General features: G+C 42.6%; 1 protein-coding gene across 1 annotated transcript; it reads right to left on the reverse strand.

Moving 5' to 3' along the window:
* Positions 1 to 5,860: 5,860 nt before the first annotated feature.
* Positions 5,861 to 18,017, reverse strand: MMD (monocyte to macrophage differentiation associated). The gene is made up of 6 exons (XM_082492272.1): positions 17,808 to 18,017; positions 11,719 to 11,879; positions 10,852 to 10,926; positions 10,338 to 10,439; positions 9,453 to 9,522; positions 5,861 to 8,146 (listed from the first exon to the last, which is right to left on the reverse strand). Exons 1-6 carry the CDS (start codon positions 17,883 to 17,885, stop codon positions 7,946 to 7,948), a joined length of 687 nt encoding a protein of 228 aa, XP_082348398.1. The 5' UTR covers positions 17,886 to 18,017; the 3' UTR covers positions 5,861 to 7,945.
* Positions 18,018 to 24,981: the final 6,964 nt, after the last annotated feature.

Consider the following 24,981-nt stretch of genomic DNA (forward strand, 5'->3'; position numbering starts at 1 on the left):
TAAAGTGATACCTGAAAGTAATAAATGGGACCTATTGCCATGCCCGAGTATCACCCGTGAGTTTCTGCTACACGTTTGGGTTTCATTTTTACGTGTAATCATCCCTTAAATGTAAAGTACACGAATGCAGCGGGAGCTACACATGGCTGCGCAGAGCCGCGGGTCCGCACCGGCGCAGCCCCCGCGGAACGGGCACACCGCACCCCGCGGTAACGAGCAGAGCCCCCGCGGACCCCTCCTCGCCCCGCGGCGTGTCGCGCCCGGTCCCGCTCCCCCCGCAGCGCGACACAAGGGGTCACGCGAGAGCCGTGCGGGGCTCCGAGCGCCGCGCTCGGCTCGAAACCACCGTAATTGTTTCCCTTTCCCATACGGCAGAGCCGCCCACGGGCGCTTCTCCCTCATGAGTCTGCGGCGGGTGAGGGGACCCCCCCCTCCCCGGGCTGCTCGGCTGGGGACCCTGTGGTATTGATAGCAATCAATAGCCAAGTTTCACCTGGGACTGATGAAACAAGCTGGAGGTAATTTCTTCTAACACAGCCCAGCACCCTCGTTCCTCTCACCTGTGCTTCAGTCCCTGTTTTACCCCTCCACCTTCGCAGCCTTCAGCCAGAACCATCGCCTCCAGGAGAGGACACGTTCACCTGCTCAGCCCCAAGGCCGTGTCTCAGCCCTGGACCTGCACCCACGTTGCAGACAAGCTGGGTGACCGGTATGGAGGCTGTGAGGTCCCAGTGGCCCTGGAGGAAGCGTGGTGGGACGTCTCACAGTGGCATGGGCAGGAGAGGCAGCGATGCCCATGCAGGGAAGGGACCTGTTGCCCTCCCGCCATGTGCCCCCCTGCCTTGCCCAGGGGAGGTGGCTGGAAGAGTCAGCGTCCAGGATTGCAAAATGGGATTGTGAAGGCAAAGCCCTCCCAAGGCTGCGCTGCCACAATGGCCCAGAGGCTGCAGCCACCACAGCTGCAACTAAAGGGCTTTGCCAGGTGTGGAGCCCACGGATGCTGCTGAGTATTGAAAGGTTTAGCGAGGAAAAGTTGGACCCAGCACCCGGCGGGTCAGCGCAGGCTCCAGCCAGGGAGGGCCCTGCCCGTTTCCAGCATCCCGCTGCATGTTTCTGTGGTGAAGGGTCAGATCTGCTCCTCTCCACCCCCAGCACAGAAATGATGGACGAAGCAAATGCTGCCCGCCCGGGCACGCGGCTGTGCTGGCCGGTGTCGGCCTGTGCCAGCCAAGGTCGAGTGCCACGTGCTGCCACCAGGGTGAGAGGCTCTGCCCCGGTCGCACCACCGGGAACTGACCTCGGTTTGGGCAGGAAGTTATTTACTGGGGGGGCGAGTGCTTTCTGGCTGGCTGGAAACGTGTGGCTAGTGGGACTCCCAGCACACCCCGGCTGGGACACGGGGGATTGGCCTGGAGTCACTTCTGGGAGCTCTGTGGGAAGGAAGCACAGCACTGGGAATGGGTGTGAGATTGCATTAAAATACTAAAAGAAAAAAATAGCCCAGAAAGTAAAGCAAACCAGGATTAAACTCACACACACACTTACACAACAATAAAACAAACCAATAAGCAGAACAAAAGAAGGAAGAAGGAAAATCATCTCTCTGGAGATGCTGCGGGACAGCCGAGCAGGGAGAGGAGCACTTTGCCTGGAGCCGAGGTGTGTTACAGAAGTCACCCAACCCATCGCAGTGGCACCACTGCAACCAGCAGCTCCATGATGGGCGCTGAGCACCCAGCTCCAGGCTCACCCTTGCTGCTGCGCCTTCTCCCAGCTGTGTGGTGCACAGCTCCAGGCACGGGCAGGGTGCTCTGAAGGCTCCTGGCATGTGGTCCCAGCTCGTTTCCCCCCGGCGATGGGCACCACATGGCCGGAAGCCATGGTGTATCTCTGCAGTGCCCAACACTTTCACTCTCCCCTGGTTGCACAAAAGCCGACTGGGTGACATTTGCAGCACCCCTCCCAGGCTCCCTTTTCCTTTCCTGCCCGGTCCCTCGAGGACTTTCCTCTTTCCAAGATGATGCCGTGTCTCAGGAGGGGCTGATTTCTGATTTTTCCTCGGCAGCAGTTCCCCTCTGAGCTCTCTGCTGGTTTCTGGGCAGTTCCCTGCCCTTGGCTTGCTGCCCCTCTCTCCTAAAACACAGAATCACAGCTCCGGCTGCTCCCTCTCCTTTTGCACTGTCACTCATTTCTCATGTCCCTATGTCACATTATCAGCTGGCAAAATTGTGTCTGAAGTCGTTCTGGAACACCCCGCTGGCTCTGTTAAATGAGGTGGCTTTGAAGAAGGATTGAAGGGATTGAGTTTGAATCAAGGAGAGAACAAAGCAAGGGAAGAAGTGAGTTTCCAGCCTGTAAGGGCTCTTCTCTGAGCCCACTGCAGACAGGACAAGGAGTAACGGGCTTAAATTACAGCAAAGAAAATACTGGTTGGAGAGCAGAAAAGAGTCTAAAAGGGCAGAGGGTGAAATACTGAAATAAACTGCCTGGGAGGATTGTGAAATCCCCGTTGTTTGAGGCTTTTTAGAACAGGTTGGACAAGTGCGTCAGGAATGACAGGCAGCGTTCGTCCTGCCCGCAGGCAGAGGATGGGCTAAAAATATCTGAGTCCCTTCAAGCTTTATTTTCAGTGATTTAGCAGAAGGCTGATTAAGCTGCTCAGCACCACCATCAGCTTCAAGACAAAAGCCAGTTTCATTCACACATGTTGATATATGAAGACACGCATTTTTTAAAAAAAATTAAATCCTTCCTAAACTAAGCCTTAGCTTCCCAAGTGCATGTTTTTTAATTTGAGAAGATGGTTGAGTTCCCCAGCAACGATGTTCAATCCTTTAGCATTTATGATGCTACTAGAGCATCACTGTTTGAAGCCGAACGTCCCACGGCTTCCCAAAGTTCAGTAGGTGTTGTGGGTTGGGTTTTGGTGTTTCGACATCCTGGATAACTACAGGTCTCCATCCAAACATCCTGTGGTCTGGTCTGAATGTCCTCCGGAGACATGGCTTGGTCACTAGCTGACCATGTCACAGAAGCCGCCTACTGTGGCTGGTCACTGCCTGCGCACCAAACCTCTGCGTCACTCCTGGAAGCAAACCTGACACACCAGAAAGCAAAGAGACGTCTGCTGGAGCTAAACCCACTAATTCAGTCAGTCTCTACTAATGGCTTTTCACCTATGTGAAAATTTACAGGAGATTTTTCAAAGGCACCTAAAGGATTTGGGCGCACAAATCCACAGCCAGCAGGGCTCATGCTGCTAAGCAACAAAGACATGTGAATATATCCTTCGGAGAGCACGCTAGCCTCATTAGAGTCAATGATGTAACTTCTGTTATAAAACTGGTGCTGGCTTCACCGACAGCCTTTTGCAAGAGGATTTTGGTTCCCCAGTTTATCCTTAGTAACAACTGCCCTGATTCTAGGAAGGGAGCAAGTGTTGCCGCCCTGCCTGCTCACCCTCAGGCTCACCACCAGCAGGAGGTGGTGTCTGGTGTGGAAACAAGCAAGCAGACACCCAGTTCAGTAACAAAATACTACCCAAATAGGAATTTGAAAACTCTTTTTTAAAGAAACCACTGCTTTCCCACGAGGTTGGACCTGTAAGACTGAGGTACTGCATTGGTTCAGACTGAACATGGCACAGATATACTGTAGGTGCTTCACCTCACACTTTGTGCTGAATTTTCAAGATAGGCTGCAAAGCATGTCCAAAACGTGACACTGAGCAGCCTGGGGGGTGTTTAGCCCAGGCACAGTCCGATGGCGGCGCTACTGCTTGTGCCACCGTTGGGCAGCACCACTCCTCCCAGCACCGCTGTAACACTGCATTGAAACACCTGAACACCTTCAAATAGCCACTAGCAAACAGTCGGGTGTCTTCTGTACGTTCCTTTTCCAGACTATGACAGCGCTTAGTGAATTTATTCAGGCAAACGATGAATGAAACACTTGCGAACAGTAGAACGACAGTGAGCAGCCTCAAGCTGTGGAAGAGCAGCGGTCCGTGCCGCAAGCCGAGCACGCTGCTCAGCGCGACAGGGAAGGCAAAGGCTGACAGCGCCTGCACCGCGGAGCAGCAAGCAGCCGCCTTGCCATCCTGGTCATTCTTTTAACTATTTTTAGCTTTAATCTTACGACACCTACTGAGGGTGAATGCAATTAGCGAGCAGAGACTAACATCCTCCATTTTTTTAAAAATAGCCAAGCACGGAGGAAAGACTTAGTCAAGCATGATGTGAACACGACAGCCTTCGCCTCCAGAGAGATCACGTGGTTAAATACACCAGGCCTAAATAAAGAACTCTGCAGGTGACTCAAAGAGGTTTCCAAACAAGTGGCAGGGTCCTTAGTGTGAGGGACATTTAAGCAAGAGGTTTAATAGAAAAACCTCTATGAAAACCTTTAGAATCTTCTTTTACTTGCTCATTCCAGCCCCCAACACACATATTTCACCAAGCAGCAGCCCTAAAAATGCTGTGACACCTGTGTGATTTACACCATTCACATATCAACATATAAGAGTCCATTACCAGCTGTGAAGATCATGTAAGGAACCGTACTGCAAATTAGGATCTACTGTGGCGCTAACCCTGAGTCTCAGAAGTGCCTCACTCCAGCCAGCGCGGAGACCTGCTGGTCTAGGGAACAACCACAGCGCTGCTGGCCTGACGCAGGCTTGGCGCTGCCAACCAGGCAAAACCCAGTTAATTAGAACAAACATTTCCATTTAATGTGTTTTTACACCATTTTTTCCTGTCTGCTAACACTGATCTGGAATTTAGGTAAGTTTTTAAAATTTTGGAAAGCCATGATAACCACTGTTCCCAAGAGTCTCTAAAGTATCCCATTTTTACACCATAATTCAACAGATACAGCAAAGGTTGCGATAACCACATTCAGACACTGAAGCCTCCTTTGAAAGGACTTCGTTACTTACCTAGAACTGGAAGACAGTAATACAATTTCTTACTGTAATCACGGGTAATTAAGAGGCATGTGGGGAAGACAATCGAAGCAGCAGCCTGCTTTTGTTAACAGAAAGAAAAAGGAATGCTTTCTTTGTGCATTCCTTGTTGCTGTTGAATTAAAAAGCAACAAAATACAAAGAAGTGCACACTAGAATAAATCCTTAGAATCCCTTCAGACAACCGAATTATTTCTTGGTTGCATACAATATTGTGTTAGAAAAATATGACCCCAAAATGATGAGCCTGAACATACCTGGTATTGAAAGCTCCTGTTGCATCCCAGACACCCCCTGGAAAGGTCCATCTGCAAAACTAAACCCATATTAGCACTGCTTCATTTAGACTCAGGGCACTTGTTGCACTTCTAAACGTAGAAGCACAGAAAATACAGAAGTGAGTGCTTTCAAAAACATTTGCTTCAGGAAAACAAAGAAATCCCATCGCTGCTACTGCAGCTAACATTACGGGAAAAAGCACTATTGGTATTCCCGGGAGGAACCAGCCCAGAGAGCTGCAATTAGACAGGAGGAAAAAAAAAAAAAAAAAAAGGCTAATTGACATATTTGTTTTCCAGACAGAAATACATTTTTAGTTCAGCTTGTCTATACTGAATGCAATGGTGCTCCTATGGGGTAGGACCAGATTTACGTATTTTAGTGTTATATATTGACCAAAATTTACAGATAAACATTCTTTTTTCCATACCACAAATTGAATAATTTGGATTGTAATTTTTTCTACTATTTTTATTTAAAGAGCTGGCTGAGCGAGCGTGAGGGTCGTTAAGTTCAAGTCTGGATCTCTCGTGTCAAGAGTGGCAAGTGTTAGTCCCTCACTTCCCGCCCAAGTGCTGGGGGGGGAAAAACCCAACCACCACGAATACAACAGTTTCCAAATTGCACAAAATGTTTATTGTTAGTCTAGTACATTCAATATCATATTGACTAGAATACAGTAATTCAAAATATTTTTGGCGAATTGAAATTTTTTAAAAACCACTTCAAACACTCCAAAAAGCAATGCCATGAAAAATTAACTTAAAATTAAAACAAACATATTCAAGCAATAGTTTCACTTCTGACTACAGAAAACCTTTACATGTATTTTAGTGGTTTTAACAGCACTGCATTTAAACAAAATATATGAACTCACAAAAAGTGGAAAATATTAAAATAGACACAATGTTAAAAAACTGAGGCATCCAGATGTGCGAGACTGTTGCACTAGGAATTACCTGCCCAGCTGTTCCACTCTTTCGGGGCAGCGGACTAGTCTGCTGGAGTAGTGCCACTTCTCCAGTCACCTGCTAACACAGTACAGCAATTCTGCTTCAATGCCTTAAGTTTAAAATTTGTCCCTCTTGTAAATTCCATATACAAACATATATATCCTAAAATATGCAAGCCACCGGCAAATCTAGGTGCAATATTAAACGGTACCTTGAAAAACTTCCCTATCTTGCTACTTATTGTTTGCAGACAGGCAATATCCAGAACAAAATCTGAAAAAGGCAACACGTTTTGGTTTTGTTTTTAAATACTGACATGAAAAACTGAGTAAATTAGAAAAAGGATAAAGTCAATCTTAATATAAGACATTCATTATATAGTGGGACAGGATACAATTACTGGACAAACAGTATTACAAAGACTCTTCTACACCTGGTCATTTAATGCATGTGTTCTACAATCATGACTTGCCACCACGTTTGGTTTTCCCATACAGAAAGACAGCAACACAATTAAAGACCAGTTTTACTCTGTGTTAATTCCCAGAATGACAAGTGACACTGTCTCAAGTTCTTCAAGCTCTCCTCCCTGAAAGGCCGTGCTTGTGAAGAACCCATAACCATGAATGGTTACGGTGGTCAGCAACTACTCTGTACCTTCCATTCGGACCAGGATTTCCCAACAGAACCACCCCAAGGAAAGCCGGTGGGAACAGGTTCTGGTGGCCAATTTAAATCCCTTTGAAAATCCAAGCCTTAACATGACAGCACCGATATGGGTATATGTATTTTGGAGAAATGACTGACTCTGTGGCTCGGATAGGGCGATATTAGCTCTCCACCTCCCTTAATACTGCCAGCCCTTGGGAAGTCAGCTTCCACCCCCACTGCCGCCCAGCCGGGCAGCACGGGGCAGGGCTGGGAATCTTGAGGAGAAACTCACGGTAACTATTTCTTTTAAAGCACTTCATTTCCATTATGGATAAAGCCAAATTAAGGTTCTGTTTAAGTGGTAGTTTAGATGAGCAGAATACTATCATGTTAAAACTCAGCAGAATCACATTTAGATTTTAGTTTGTCAAAGTGGTTATTACCATTACACTTGTAATACAACCTGTGGAAGAGGTACAATGTTCGCTTGTCAGTACAGTATGTGGAATGTAACCATTTCTTGCAAGATTTTGCAACATGAGTAACTGCATAGATGACATTGTGTGTTTTCAGTTCAATACATGTACTTTTAAAATTTACAAAAAACACAAAAAGTTTCTATAAAAGTCACATTATACCAAGATAATGGGTGGTAAAAGTAGATTATTTGTCTGTGATTTGTGTTTAATAAATGACTAGTGGAAAGGTGGTAGAAACCAATTTCAAATCAAGAGAGTTACATTTTCGCTATTGCACTGACTTCACCTTTTCAATCACTAATTTAGAAAAATTCATAGTTAAAAATTGTAAAATTAAACTAGAATACAAAATTTGTTTGTAAACATCAGGTAGCCAGTTCTACTAACATGGAATGGACTCTTGGTACTGCAGTACAGTATCTTGGTTATTTACAGCACTTGCCATACGATGGGCAATTGCAGGACACACACAACATCAGTTCACAGTAATTGTGTTCAGAGAACTACCAAAGTCAGTGCAGTTTTTTTGTGCAATTTTCCAATTTCCCCGAATTCCTTAAGTCAAATAATACTGTTACAGAGGCCAAGTGCAGATTATTTTTCTTTCTATATATTTCTCATAAGTGACGAATTATGTCTGCAGGACTTCTGTAAAGGTACTTCCAAATGGCATAGTAATGAACAGCAGCTGCTGTGGCCACAAATACGTGCCAGATGGCATGGGCAAAGGGAATGACTCCATCGCTCTTGAAGAACACTACACCCAGACAATATATCAAGCCTCCCCAGGCAACCTCCTGAAGTCCGTCGGTGTTGCTCTGTCAATTAACAAGGAAAGAGTATTTTATTTACAAAACACAAAGTGCTTTCTCCCCAAGAAAAGAAAGCTGTCAACTCAGAACATCTTGGATATGACAGATAGACAAGTGAGAAAACCAGTATATTTATATTATACTTTGTGAAATTTCTAATAATAATATATTTACATAGTATGTCTCAATAGCACTATAGGAGTAATAACGCAATAACGCAAGAATTAAGACAAATTTGATGTTTTGCTCCATGCTCATTAGCAGAGCAGACAAACATGGAGAAAAAGAAAACCACATTACTGTGCATCAGCATGAGTTTAATGCAACTCCTACTAGTTGGATGAAGTGTCCAGCAAGGTTTTGGTATAGCACAGCATTCATGTGGAACAGTTAAGTACTAAAACCTGCATTACCTTGTAGAGGTGTTCAGATTTATATTAGCAGTAGAGAAGGTTATTCAAAGTTATTTAAAATGTGTAACTATAAATAAATAATAGTCAAAGTTTTGAAGTGGACAAGATGGAGTAGGATGCTTTACAGACACACCAAGCAACCTTTTTCTAAAAAAAAAAAAACCAAACCAACCACCAATCACTGAGAGATCAAGTATCCCAAATACAGTGCATCAGTTTGATACAGGTCAACTACTTCTCGACTTTTCAATTTTTCCCCTGCTTCACTGATAAAAAGCAGCCTCTAGTAAGAGGCAAAAATCTTCTAGCTTTGTTGCCCACAAGTAATTTTGAAAGGGGCAAGAATCAATTTGCTTCCCCCATCTTCATCCAGACCACAGAATCAATTGGATTTTCCACAGAGCTCTTTATATATACACCAAGAAAAAAGGACACGTTATCAGAAGTCCATTCCACTTTCTTAAATAAAAGCTTCTTTCCCAAATTGTAAGTGATAAGTGGGCATTAAGTAAGTTCATAAATAGCAAAATCTAGAAACATTCCTTGACAGGCTGAGGTACTTCACATCTTTGTCATTTTTACTAAAATGGAAGTAATTGAATTGTTACGTCTAATATCCTTTCAGAAGTGAGGGTCTTCTAAAGTGAAGTTTGGAACCTAAGCTCTTTTTTGTCTAGACCCTGTGGCCCCGGCTCAGCACAACAAGGCAGCATTTCACTGATTGTGAACTATAAACCCCAAATATAACTGACTATATGTGGTTCCTCTACAGAGAACATTTACAATCATGGTGGACTAAAATTAACCTCTTTTGAGAAGAAGGAGAACTGCATTGGAACTTAAGCTAGTTATAAAAGGAAAGTTTGTGTGTTTGTAATGTTAATAGTCACATTCCTTACCATGGATGTCACTACCAGAGCAGGAGAAAATCCCATCGCTAAATAGAAAAAGAGTTCAACGATCTTATACCTAAAAAGGAATGATTTCAGTCATTTAAGGAGGTGTACAAGGGGGGGGATGAACATTTCCTTCAACAGTAAATAAAATATTTTAAATTTTATGTTAGCATGGGTCCATTAAACTATTCCAAAAGCTTTCCATGCAACCAATGTTTTATGATAAAAATAAAGCTAGTATTTATCTCTGCATTGTACAGTTGCAGGCAATACCTTCTTCTCTAAATACTGTCTAGATACATTCATTTGCATTAAGTACTAGGGAGAATAACATTGAGACAACTTGTATTTTCTTCTTTGACAAGAACCTCCGTAGCCCATCTCCAAAACAAAAAAGTTGTGCCTTGCTCCCTGAAGGTACGTAATGAAAGCAGGCACAAGGATTCAAATCTGAAACTCACGGACTTGCATCTCAAAGCAAAACCAAGCAGCTAGCTGGAGTCAACATGCATCAGTATATATAAACAATATAATGTTGCAGTGTAATCTATAGACATTGCTACAAGAACAGGGGCATTAAAAAAGCTATAATTTCAGCTGGTTTCTTACCTTACCCACTCTCACGCCTGCTTTAAAGTTTTAGAATTGGATACTTCCCTCCCACTCCTTTAAGAGAAGGCACTAATATAGCCTAAAGACATGTTATGAGACAGGGTGAATACAATTATCTTCTGACAAGATGTAAGTTTGCATCACTCTCATCACATATTTCCACTGTTTCAAAGCTCTTATTTCAATGTGTGAAAGGCTGGACAGAACACTCACAAAGCAAGAAAGCCCCCACCTTTTAATTGCAGTTTAAAGTTAAACGCAAATAATAGTTCTTACTTTTCGTGATAGAGAAATACATAAATGGTTCCTCCAGCAGCCATCAGCCAGATAAACCAACGCATGTGAGACGCTAGAGGTCCAAGCTCACGTAGATTTAACCTGGAGGTACAAAGATGAGCAGAAAGAGAGACAAAAGCGATGAATGAATAGACCATGCTGACACAAGAATAGTGGGGCTTGATAAAAACAAATAAATATTCAGAGCTATAACTCAGGCATGATGGGGGAGAAGACACTTGGACATTCTATACATAGAGAGAGGCAGAAGGTGCATTTGCATTGATGTGAGGGAAGCATAAACCGGGGTATGTGGAATATAAATAAATTATTTCTGCTATTTTCTAATATTACTTTCTGTTCAGCAAATCCCAGGAGATTATGTTGCATTTCATAATGCAAAAAGTGGTCAATTGCATTTAAGAAGACACCTATAAATTTTGGAAAGCCACAATGATAAACTGTTTATATTGGAAAAAGCCTTAATACTGCAGCTGCGCTTCAGATTTCTTACCATGGTGCATACGATGCCGCAATAAACACATAGATCATCATTCTGTCACACATGTGAAAGCAATGCTCCATTGTCCTAGTGAGAGAGAGAACAAGTCATCAAGACAGATTTTGGAAAGATTTTTGTATCATCTCAGTTTCCTGATACACTTCAGAACCACTTTGGGGAAAATACTGTCAGCTCCACAACCTCTTAAAACTATTTGGAAAACTGTCCAGCTGACTTACAACCTCAGGAGGTCATAATTAAGACACATAGGAGACGAGAGCTCCTCCATTCTTCTCCCCTCCATCATGGATCCTGCTCTCTGGCAAGGAGGCAGAAAGCCTCCAGAAACTGTTGCTATTTAGTGACTACTGGTTAAATTCAATTTATGGCCCAGAATTATAACAGGAGTCATAATGGGACAAAACCCAAATAAATACAATCGTATCTTAAATTTTGCTATTGCTGCCTTGCTCCCAAGGAGGCTTTCTGATAGTTAGCTGTGTATTCCATTATAACTCTCTTGGCAAAATCTGTGTTCCTCAAAGTATTTGAGCACGCCATAGTCCCAGACAGCATTCTCATTTTTGCAATAGCTTTATATCCTCCATGCACTTAGATTATGTTTTTCCCATGCAACTTGTGGATTAAGACCAACTAGGGCCTAGAAAACCAGGTATTTTCTGTGGAAAAAGCATTAAAGTTTGTTTTACATGAGCTTGACTCGCTATTTCTTCCAACAGAATCGAGGGTGGTTTTTTCATGATTCAGTACAAGGTACCACTTCAGCCTTCTGTAAAATCATGGTTTTGACTGAGAAACACAATGGAAAAACATTGCAGAACATGAAAATAAAACAGCTTATACATCTTATAGTGATACCTTAAGTGACTCTTTTTCCAAGAAACAATATGAAATACTGTGGAGACAATGAAGAGTGCACAGAGCCCCACGCCATACATCCATGCTGTTATCTTTTCCCATCGATCATCAGAAAGCCGGTGGAGAAGGGCACTACCCACAATGGCAGGAACAATGAGGAACTAAGAAGACAAAATGCCATTGTTAAGTCTTTACTCGCAGCAAACGTAGCTACCACCCACAGTACAGCAACAGCAGGGCAGATAATACTGCACTATGCCATATGAGACCATATGTACGACATTTGATATCAGGCTTCTAAGAGGAAGAAGTTTTTCTTTTAGTTGTATGTTGACACAGGAACATCAAGACTTCCACAACGTCCCAGACACCCAGGCTATACCTGTTTGTGATAAATTTCACCTCACAGGACAGAACAAAATAAACTTAAATCCCAAATTAAAAAAAAAAAGCATTTAGAAATATGTAGTTAAGTAGAAGATAATTAAGAAAAGGTTTTGCAGAACTTGGGTTTTAGATATCATAAATACCTTAGCTGCAAACTTCTTTTATGAATATATTCTTAATGCACAAAGATGATGTTGTTTTAATGCAGCGTATCCAAGTCTGTTTTCCTTATCACAGGGCGGGGGGGAATCACGTCCAACAAGTATTTATTGAAAAGAACCTGCTGTCTCAGACAGTTCTACCCATCTCCTTCTACTATGAAGTCGTATCTTTGTCAGTCTTTTAAGTTAAAAACTCCACACAAGCTCCCTTCCAGCCCCTAAGGGATGTCTTAAGATGTTAATTTGTTCACTTGAATTGTAAGTAAGGTTAATTTCTTCTTAGTTTAATCTGAGTCTCCCATGCTAAACAATAAAGCTAGGAACAAGTAATGTCTAAACAAATTTGGCAACTCTGCTTTGCATTACAGGTTTGATAGCTCAGAGTGCACAGTTCTGGTCTAGCCTGCAGAGTCTTCGCCCTTTATCTACTTACAGACTAGAAGAAATTGAGGCTCTGATCACAGCTACAGTTGAGAAGATGCAGAGTATGCCGAATGAATCTGAAAAGTAGCTGGTTAATCCAGAGTTTAAAAAGTGCCTTTTTCTTCTGGCTTTTGAAGTACATCAACTGTAGCTTCATTACTATTCTATCTTCTACATTCAAGCTGAAAGCTGTGGAGCCATGGAAATGATAAGTATGGCATTCCCCACAGCATTGGGACCAGAGGTGAAACACTTTCCGAGTTTTGTAATGAGACTATGGAAGTTGACCTCATGAACTTTAAGGCCAAAAATAGTCTGCCAGTCTGGTGTCTCATTTATCACAAACCATAAATTTCCATATACATATCCTGGACAGCCCTCAAATTCAAGAAAGGTTAAAGTGTTTCACTCCTCAGGAGATTAGTCAGTCCTGTTTTCCACATATGGCATGCAGCTTAAAGTGTGGCTGATGCCCTTGGGACAGCAAGGAACTGACGAGATGCGGCAGTTGTTTCATTTAGATTTTGCAGGAGACAGGAAAATGCTAAATTCCAGAAACAGTTTTTTAGCTGTGCTTCTTTAAGCTGTGCAGTCATGCTCTATCCACATTCATCAGTTTCCTTCCCAATTTCTGGTGCAAATTTCAGTTTTGACTATACTTGACAGAGAACGTAAAGGTTTCAGAGAGATTATGTACCCGCAAGTGTCATGAACACAAGTAACTAGGTAAAATAACAAATCCCTACTAATTCCCTACTAAAAGCCTCGGTGTGAGCTGCCCAGAGATTCTGCCAGGAGCTCTGACTGAGATCATTTTATAGGAAGGAAGACCTCTTTGGAAAAGATTTAGATATTACATAGGACAACTTGCCTTTCTTACACAGATATCCCAGCTTTTTATTAGGCTATTAAAATAAATATTTCACAAATTAAGCTATGATGCATAATGCTCAAATGGGCCAACACAGAGTTTGGTGCTAATAATTACTGTATATAAATTTACAGGGATAAAACAAAAAAGAAATTCTCTTATCAACTCTTTCTTTGCACCTTCAGAATGAAGAATACAGCTACAAACAAGTACATGGATGAAGAGCTGAATTAATTTCTTTTCTGCCTTGTCCTGGCTCTGAAGAACGATTCTACTTCTCACAGGGGGGGAAAGAGCACTATACCAACATGAGAAGGATTTATTTATTTATTTAAAGTATTCTATTTGGAAACACTTTTCCTCTGTGCCTGATATGCATCATGGGAACAGTTAGACTAAACAAGAAATGTTTTATTACTCTTTTTCTGACCAAAAATAGCTAGATCAAAGATGAAATCCAGAAATTACACCCCGCTGTTCCAGCCAACTGGACAGAAGTTCTTTAGATACTAATGCCATACCAGATAACATATGATAAAATGGACTTCATTATATCTAACATTCATCTTACAAAAGAAACACGACACTTTAGTCAACAAAAGACAGATTTTCCCATGTTCATTTGAAAAAAATTTCAAGTGCAAGAATTGCGTTTTAATCGTCAGAATGGAGAAGTAATCAAACGGGCCTTTAAAAGAAGGGGTATCCAAAAAAGTAGTCAAAGAATCAGATCTAATAGAATGAGTGTGATTGTGCCGTGCCATTTTACAGCAATGACATAGCATTTCTAAGTTACCAACATTCCCAGTAATAAACCTAGCTACAAGTCACAAAAAGCTTTGCTTATGCATCATGCATGGTTTGCATCATGAAGTGCAACTCTTCCAAATGAGTATTGTCAAACCCACCAACTTAACGTACTACGAATAAAACCAGAACTCTGATGCTCCAGTTTACTAATTTTAGCACCTTCATTAATACTTGCTAAATCAGAAATGGCGCTGGTAGAGAGGTTTACAGAACATGAGAACATTAAGTTGTCTAGAGAAATGCCAGAACAATTGAGAGCATGAAGTCACAAAACCCTTTGCAATAAGAAGGAAGACATAGGTTTAAAATGTATTTATTTACAGCTATAAGCAGGAGTCTTTAAAAAGAGACTTGGGCACAACCCCAAGTGTGATGTATTTTGGGAAACCAACTACCACAACCCTGGAATTTCCCTGAAGCATGCCTGATCAGGTTTACAGCTTACTGTTTCAGCATCTTCTTTGTGCCTTAAGTCTTTTTGCAGTGGCTGCTATTTGTGACAGTTTTCTTTCTGTAGACACCCTCTCCCATAGAGACTTTAAAAAAAAAACTGTTAAAAATTTTGCTTTTGTATATAACACTCACACCAAATTAAGTTATTTTCTTTGCACACAAGGCTATGCAGGTCACATAGTTAGCAACAATGACCTTTGATGCACGACTGTAGCAAAGCGTGTTATTGTTGTGATCCCATATGCCTTTCATTGAGAGGGAAATAATAACAGCATAAAGATGGTCCCTGCACTTCCTCTTCAGAAAGGAAGACAATGGAAAGATCAACAAAGCAGCCAAAATCACATGTGGCACTTAGAAGGAACCATGAAGGACTGTGTCCATCTCAAGCTGCCTGCTCCAGCAGTGTCATCCTGAAGCCAAGTACAGTGTCTCCCCGCTCATCAATTTTCTCTTCTCAAATGAGGAGACACGCATCATGGAGTAGGAAGCCTACTGGCAACTGGGGTTGTGCAACACAGAGAGAGCAGAGAAACTGCTAATATCAGTGAGGTAGGATGGAGACATTTTCATCATAAGAGCCCTTCTGAAATTTTGATGACTCCTTCTTCCATGCTCAAATGGCCTGGTAAATGATCCAAGCCTCGTTTTTGAAACATTTATACTTCTTTTCTCTTTTTTCCATGCACTGCACAACCAAAGACTGGAATGGAGAGACTGTAACTTATTCTAAGAACAGCTCCTTCTTTTAAAGTTGAAAGAAACTTTTAGAACAGTGGAAAGCAAGCCACGCTGCAATTCTGAAGTTTTGATGCAACAGAGATCTTTTGTCTGATAAATCTTACGTACACTAGAAAGTTTCATGATGAAAGAGCCCTTAGATCGAGCTTACCTTACAACTCAAATTCTTATAACTCCTGCTTCTCTCATGCACTGTTTCCTTCCTGTTCTTCTAAACACAGAGCAGTCTTTTCTGTCTCTGTATTCAACTGCTTAGCTGCCCTTCCTGTCTCCCACTGTCTAAAGACAAGTCAGTGCTTCATTTAAAGCTAAAAAAAAAAATCAAGATATTTTAAATAGCCTTACTAGTTGGAAATTTGAAGATACCTTACTATGCTACACAAAGTTACCTTTTAAGAATTGTAACAAAAAGCTGTGCGTGGGATTCTGTATCCCCATTTATTGTTGGGGTTTGGGTTTTCTTGTTTGTTTATTTTTTTTTTTAGCAGCTGCCTAAACTGACTACTGTTTATCTTTACGCCAAAAACCAGATGGGATACCTACTGAGGAGTACAGCCACGCTCATAAAATACAAGCTGACTACTTTCTGAATTATGAATAAAGATTTGAAAAAATATATGGAGAAGCATTGCTAAACTCTGCTTTGTAGAAATTAGATCAATGTCTAATTGAAAACTCACACTGTAATCTAGCAGCAAAGACTCAACCACTTGACCGTCTAACAGTTAGTAAAACAGAGGAGAAGCAAGCATCCCCCCCAGCTTTTTCTGTATAATCCACTGTGCTTTCCCAGATTAGATTCCTATTTGAAGGCTTTAAATTTTGATTAAAAGTTATTTATTGCATACAATTTTATTTAAGGAGTAACAATCCCTCTTTTATACTACACTTTATTTTCTTCCAAAAGGTACGTTAACAGTGCACAACCCCAAGCTGTTAACAGTTCGTGGTAGGTTTTTGCACATCACTTGACTGTTCAGAAAGAAATTAGACAGCTTGACCAGAAACATCAGCGTACCAGAAAATACTGATAGGACATCGTGGCTGTAACCTATTGCTAACAGACAGGAATAAGACATGCCTGCTTTTCAACTAGGTGACGGCTAGAATTGCTAAGGAGTACAGCAACTTCTGCCAGATATTTTGAAATCTAACTTTTTGGCCAGAGTAAACAAGATTTGTACAAGGATTATGAGATAAACTACATATTTGCGCTAACTAACAGAATGTTGCTTCATTCTCCAGAGAAGTAAGCATATATTTACATAATGCTGTACATGAGACCCTTGGCTTAAAAACACATAAGCTTCAGTTTGCTTTTCTATATGTAAAACAAGGTGATTCTGTTTTTACCAGCAACACAGAGCTGTATGTTGGTTATTTATAAAATATTCACAAAGGATCCTTAAGAACAGAGCTCTCTCTAGAGCTTAAGAGTCCCATGCATTACCTTGAGCATTCGTGTCTGTAGCTCACAGACTCACTGGAGATAAGAGACTGAGGACGAAGTCAAACATACTTCAGATATTTGGAGTTAAACAAGAGTTTGAGAAGCACAAGCTGCTTTTATAAAAGGGCAAATGCTATCTTAAAAACAAACACACACATTTTTAAGTCCTTTTCAAAGTGCCAGACAGCATATTACACTTCCCAATTACAAAAAAAAAGAAAAAAGCGCAACTGCTTTCCTTATTTTGTATATATCGTATATTCAAAACTAGTATGGGTCCTGACATTATGAAAATAAGGCCAGACTAGGATTTTTAGTAGGGCTGTCAGAATTATTAGTGACTCTTTCAAAATAGCAGATGTTTTTAAGAATCAATTAATAGATATTAAGTATCAGAACTAAGCCATTCCAGCTCTTCTACCTAATATCCACGATAGTCTTATAAAGCCTTCCACTTCTAACATGAGTAAATCTTTCTTGTACTTGTAGTATACAGTTGGCACAATATTATTTCAGTGTCATTATTAACTTCTAGTTAAAGACGTGTAACTTTGGTGAAAATGAATCTTAGGAAGCATCTGGAGCTTCTAGGGAATCAGAACAGGGACTAGTGATTACCAGCCATCTAATTAACATTACATTTTCTGGTCTGTTATAGCTGAAGCTTATATAACAAAACAGGAGAGATTGTAAATATGAATATACTCGGGCAAAGGTAAGCGTTTAGCCATCCAAACCCACAAAAATTTACTGAAACATCTGGTTTAAAAAAAAAAGAAAAAAGGGTACTTACTGCATGTGTGTAACAGTTAGCAGCATGTTCATAGCAAGTGGGTTTGTAGCGGCTGTTTGCTGGAGCTGGGTGGTTCATGAACCTGTTGAATAATTGAGAGGTATTTTTAGGAAAGTTAATAAACCATCTCTTTGGAGCGTCATGAAGGAATACCTCCAACCTAGGAATGTTAAAAATATAAGTACAGACATGTTAAAAGTAAATGTTATTTAAATTGTAAGTTCCCCCAGATAAGTTCTCTTAACAGAAACATCTGTTAAGTAAATTTCTGTGACTGCCTGTCACAATGGATGGTTATCTTTGATCAAGACTTTGCATATACAGAAGTCAGACTCCCTCTTTTCCAACAGCTTAGTCGGATGAAGAATGAACTATGTCCTATTTAAATTACATAATAGGAACTCAAATTACTCTTGAAATAGGGACTTCATCGTAGCTGCCAAGGGTTACTCTTCTTTTAAGAAGTTCTTGAAACTACAGAAATATTCCAGTTCTGTAACACCTCAGAATAAACCAACTTGAACATTGCCGTCTCAATTCCTACAGTATTTGTGTTTGGAAGGTTAGATGGCTCGATTTTTCTTTGAGGCTAATCCTATTTTCTGTCTGTAACTAAGATCCAAGCTACATGTGGATAAAAGGAGACTCTAATGGTTAACTCCGAAGAGGAAAAATTTCAAGAGGCTTACCATAGAAGTTCCACCTTTTTCTCTAAGAATTTGCAAGTGTTACCTAACAATCAATCAATCACACCAAACACAGTCTATGCAAGCCAAATGACATATGATGAAACTTGAGAAAGTTTTGAAAGAACTTGCCAATACAAACGTTGCATTTAACTATTTTAAAAAACAAACACTTGAGTTGTTTCTGTGAAACTATGCAATTTAAATCTGTGTATAAAAACCTCTAAAAAAAAAGCACACATTTATATGCAACCAGTCAAATCAAAGTTATGAACTACTCCAGCTACAGTACCGAGTGTGTTATCCCAGCACAGACTATCATACAAAAGTGATTCTCTTTCACTAATAAATTCCACTTTACTCCAGACTATTATAAAACTATGCATTGACAATTAGTCAGGTATCCAACAAGCCAGGAACAACTTCAAAACAAATGCAGAACATGTCTGTACATTCAGAACTGAGAGCAGCTTTATTAGCCAGATTTATATAAAGAGTTTGTTAGACAAACTTTGGTCCTCCCCCATGTCCCTCCTGGTTTAAGTCAAAACCAGTCCTATTTTTATGACATCCATAAAATATTGTCTGAGCCCAAACCAGGGAAAAACAAACAAAAACCCCAACCAGAATCTTATAGTTTGAGTAAGCAGTTCCAGATTTCTGGGATAAAAGACACTTGGTTTTCCTGACTGATTAATTGACTGATTTGTAAGCCATTTTTTTCTAAACTGATATATGAAAATTTAACAGCATTGATGGAATAACACAGTGCCATGATCTCTCTCAAAATTGTGGCAATTTCAAAAAACCATTTTAACTGTTACTAATACAAAGGGTAAGGAAAATGTGAATTTCATTCACAGATGCCAAGTATAAAAGGTTGTTAGCAAATTAATAATTCCATGGGAGTTAATATATTGTTAAAAATGGCAATTCTCTCATCAGTGACAAATGACACCTTGCTCTCATCTCCAAGAGGATAATGACATTGAAGACATATGCAGGTGCACAGAACATTTGGAAAATTATTTTGTTGCCCAGTGCATACAGGTCTTCAACAGCTGCTGAAGACCATCTCAGCACCCTCTAAAGATGGAACATTCAGATTACTCAGTTCTGCTTCCAAGTTAGGAAAATATTAAAAAATAAAAGCATCTGTTGGGTCAGTTGAATGACCAGGATTAGACTGCCCTTGCCCAACTCCATAAATTCAAAGTCATGGGAAACCCTTCACTGATTACATGTAGAATATTATTACATTTCTTCAAAGGCCACGGTTGTACCTTGGTATTCTCACAAGAAGTAAAAACTGAAAAAAAAAAACAAAACAACCCCAAACTAAGCAACCAAAAGGAATAAGCTTATCCTCAGTGTTACCTTTACAATTTCTGTTGTTCCAAATTTCTATATATTATTATCATCTAAAAATCTCTAAATAATTGAAGGTAGCCTGCTAATGGGAACTCTTATTATCCACTAGAGGTCTGCTCTGCTTTCTTTTTTCCCTTTTCCTTTTTATTTATTTAGTAGAAGAGATACTGAATCTTTGTAAAGCAGTCACAACAGAGCATGCAGTCATGTTAGACTTTAGACAGAATTATGAACAAACACTTCAGAAAAGTCCATTTATTAGTAGTACCTCTTTTCCTCAATAATTTAAAGACAGTTTTATTAGCAGTAAAACAGAACATAAAGACATTAACAAAGCTATCCTTTCTCTGTTATCTACACAAAGGGTTGGGTTATTTCCCCTTTGTTTGTGCCACACAGGAATGATGCAAATATTTGTCCATCTGTGTGGTAACTTCAGGCTGGCAAAACAGACACACATCAGGTTTCAGAAAACTTCACACACACAAAAAAATAATAACGTTTGAAATGCTTTGTAACTATATACTTCAATTCTGATTATTTAATTTAAAAGAGCAACAAAAATGGTTAGTAACACGGCTGTTGAACAGAAAGCTTTACTGGACTCCCACAACAGCTGAAACTCGCTTTTCTTCCACCAGAGAGGGTTCTAGCAGAACACCACCGTTAGCAATACCTTACCCATCCCCTTCACCTACGTGTTTATACTAATAACATCACCACCACCACCGTGTTTTGGCAGGAGAGGAAGAGTTAAACTTTACCTGTACCTTAAAGAAAAGAATCTCAAAACACCCCAGTACCTAACTCTGCTGTACATACGACATACCTGCACCTCTCCTTTCTGACAGGCATTGATGGCAACGGGCTGCACGACCCAGGCAGCAAATGCCGGAGAACATTTACTCAGGTCACCGCTCACAGACAACTTTAGAGGAAGGATCGTTTAAAAAGGAGTTGAACAGGGCACTAATTCCAGCCAATGCTTCTCTTGAGTTTGTTCCATTTCCAGTTTGACAGTTCGTGTTTAATGTCTTAAGAACTTAAGAAACAGACGTGAAGTTTGAAAATAGCTGCTTTGGGATATTACGCTGAAGTACGCATCAAAAGCAGGAAGTTATTTTGACACATACTGTTAAAAAACTCAGTCATGTACTCCTGTAGTTATCTATACATCTGACATTGCAATATGAAGACAGAAGAATTTAGTTGCAGACTTATTCACAGTCTAGAGGCAAAAACTGTTCTGTTCTTTCTTAAAGATAAATAAATAAATAAACCCCACAGCACCAACAACAATGGATGCTTTTTGTTTTCTCGCACATGAATATCGCAACACAGGGACATTGTTTTTCCTCCTATCTACAGGTCAAGTTTGCCTCTTCTGAAAAAGATACTGTGAGGAATATAATCTCACCTTCCTAAAAGTGAAAACTCGATATACAGCATTCAGATGCTGTTTACTCCTAAATTAAGGCTCTCTATAACACAACCATTAGGGTTATTATCAAATACAGAATAGTCTGATAAGGTCCCACTGAACTGGACTAGAATTTACAGGAAACATCTTTAAGTGCAGTCTTTTGATTCTCTAATGTATTTTTTAATAGGGGCTCTAGTGAAACCAGAGTTGTTTAATCAGGGGATATGCAGCATTATCTCACAAGAACACATAATTACTTCTCCATTTAGGATGCTAACAAACCAAGATCTCTAATACAAAATATTCAATATCAGAATGTGAAACTTCTGAAATTAACAGTAATAAGTACTTGCAGCCAGCCATGAGAGCAGAATGCTTTTGCGCTGAACTGAGTTATGAGTTCATTTTCACAACTTAAATGCATTCTTGAAGCTTAAGATCTACTTGAGGCCAAGGAAGTCCAAACTTCATAATTTCACAGCACGCAAATAACTTTGACAAGCACACTCCCAACATAAGTGGAAAAGGGCTATTGAGAAAGGCCTATGACAATTTAAAAGAAGAGAGAAGAAACTTATAGCCCTCCTTTTTTACCCCTTGAACCTTGATCTTGAAACACTTCAAATATTTAAAATGTTAAACATATGGACTGATCTATTCTTTGTGAGAGACCCCTGATCTCAAGTTCCTATTCTTTTCCAAGGAGTAGATGCTATATGTTTCATAATGATTCCAGAATTAAGAGATCATACTATTTGGGAGAGAAAGCAGGAGAAAAAAATGAGGGTCCTTACTGCTTTGTCTTTGCATGCAAATCCAGCTCAGAAAAATAAATGATAAAATCCCAAATCTATAGCATGTATCCGTATGGCATTTGTCTGGTACCACAGCAAGCTTATACCCCAAACTGCAGAAGAGAAAAGCGCTTTTCAAAGCTTGCCTTATTCTTAATTCCCATCTGCTGAATGAATTATTCTTTTAAGCATGAAGTAAAATGTCAGTAAAAGCAGCAAGCAGTAATAATAGCCTCAAAGATCTGGATTTTTTAGTCTTTTCAGGAAGTACATTTCCTTTATTCAGCTCAGAAGGCCTCACACTTCCTTTTACCAGCTTAAAAGCACATTACCCCTTTTTGTGCCTTTTTTCCTTGTGCTTTCCAGCAGCAGGAGAAGCCATTTAGACCTAATAAGCCACAAATTACGGCATATGAGAAACAGCAACAAAGTGGGGATAACTCCACAAAAACAGCAGTAGCATACATTAAATGGGGCTACATATTTAGATACTGAAACAATTTTTATGTTATCTAGGCTCCTTGTTTTCGAGAGGAAAAACAAAACAAAAGAAAAATCATAAGCAGGTCAAAACAGATCAGCACTACATTTTCATAATGACCATTTAGGTAAGACTTTGAAGAGAAGCAAATTGGTTTATAAAAAGCTTGCTTTCTTTGACCAAAGTGGCAGATATTTCCTCTTTATGAATTCAGCCCATTCACTTAAAAATAGAGCCATATTCCTCTGAGCAAGACATCTTCCTTCCTGGATTAGAAAACAGCTAGTTGTGGTTTGTAACTGTTCACATAATCTTTACTATCGCTGAAGAACTGAGCCACAGAAATAATTCAGATCAGTACAGAAGCAGATGTCTTCTTCGGAAATATCAGTGAAATCAGCTGCTGTGTAAAGGTTTGCGTACTAACAGCATGATAGTGAAGATAAAATGAAGTCCGAAACACTCTGAGAATCCATTAACAATTGCCTATCATACATAGGTTACTCATGGAAAACACTGTCCGCACATCCCACCGACCTCCCGAAAGACTCCTCAACCTTCTGTCAAATATGAAAGGCAAAATTTCAAGTGAAGAGTGGGGAGCACACAGAAGTCACGTCAAGTGCTGCAGCACACCCGCGCAGGGGCAGGGTACCGGCCAGCGCCACAGCCTCGGTGCGGGCGCGTACCGGAACCACGGCCGACCACATTCATGTTTTTCTCTCTTTCAGTTCTTTCGATCTTATTTCCCTTTTAGTACTTAGGTTTTGGTTTCTTGAGCAAGTTTCTAGACAGGAGAGCGGAGCAGCCCTACAGCGGTGTACCTGCCGAGGGAAGCCATGGTGGGCACTGGTCTTACCTGGGAGTCACTGTCCCTCAGCCGCCGCCGGCCGTGCATCTGCACTTTGCGCGATTGAGTACCTACAGCCCACATATATACCCAATACCCCAAAACCTCAACCGCGCTGGTACCAACCGACCCCCCCCGTGAATAGGAGCGGCACGTTCAGCCCGGCCCGGGCGGCCCCGCGCGGTGAGCGCGGCGCTCTGCCGGGGGGCACCGCCGCCGGACCCCCCCCGGCCCGGCCCGGCCCGGCGCCACAGGTCGGGGCCGTGACACACGGCCGGATGCGTCACCCTTCACCCATTTAAAGGAGGGGGAAGAAAGAAAAATAAATACATAAAGACATGCAGATACCCCTCTCACGCGCCGGCGGGACGGCTCTGCTCTCCCCGCCCGGCACCGGCGATGCCGCGGGCCCCGGGGGGTGGGGAGGACCGGTGCCTCAGCAGCGGGGCCGCGCGGGGACAGGCGAAATCGGACGGGGGGAACACGGAAACCTCGGGTGTCCCCCACGCCAGCGCTTACACGGCCCCGGGCTCCGCCGGGGCCCCCCTACCCCTGTGTGTCCGCCCGGCCCAGCGGGGAGCGCGGGGGCGGCCGGTGGGGTCGCATCCGTCAGGGCGGCCGCGGGGAGCGGGGCGGCGCGGCCCCGCCGCAGGATGGATGAAAGGGGAAGTGGGGGGAGAAGGACCTCACCTCCGGAACCTCTCCTGGAGCCGCCGCATGGGTCCGGGCCGCCCGCCCCGGCCGGGGGGCGGGCGGGGGGTCGGGACGGGAGGCTGCGGGCGGCTCCTGAGGCGGCGAGGGCCGGAGTCCGGGCCCTCATTGGCGTGCGAGCCGCCGCGGCGCGCAGCGACGGCCGGCGCCGTCCGTCGGTGAGGAGCGGGAGCCGAGCGGGCGGCTGCAGGCGGCCGCTTTAACCGGCCTCTCGGCTCCTCTCAGCCCGCCCGGCCGGCGCTTCCCTCCGCCCCTGCCCGCCCACAGCGGCCGGGCCCGCCGCGGCCCGCCCCCGCCGCGCCGCGGCAATGGCGGGAGGGCGCGGGGCGCATGGCGGCCAGGCGGGGGCGGTCCCCCCGAACCTGGGCGAGGGGAGGCCCCGCCGCCGTGGCCATCTCTCCCTCGGGAGATGGGGGCTTGGGGTGGACGCGCCGGGCGGGGAGCGGGAGCCGCGGCCTGGCGGCGGGGTCGCGCCCGGGGTGGACCAGGCTCGGCCTGGACTACACCATCACCAACGGCGGCAGAAGCGGCAGCGATGTCGGGGCCGAGGGCTCCCCGAGGGCTGCAGCTCCGGGAGGGGCGGCCGCGGTTCAGCAGCACCGAGTGACAGGAGACAGCGGTTGAATTGCCATTGTCTCAACACGTTCACACAAACAAGCAGGTAGATGAGGTCTCTGCGATTTCAATGTGTCTCATTTTTAAACTAGAAGCTGAAAGAGCCCTTCCGCAGGGTGTATGGCATGGGCTGTCCGAGGCCCTGTCCCTGCCCAGCGTGGCACAGGAGAGCGCAGCAAAACGCTCCTCCGGCAAAGCCATGGCTCTGCTGTCACACAGAGCTGTGTGTGGAATCATTTCCTC

This window comes from Vanellus vanellus (genome assembly GCF_965231255.1).
Source record: "Vanellus vanellus genome assembly, chromosome: 17".
Classification (NCBI taxonomy): Eukaryota; Metazoa; Chordata; class Aves; order Charadriiformes; family Charadriidae; genus Vanellus; species Vanellus vanellus.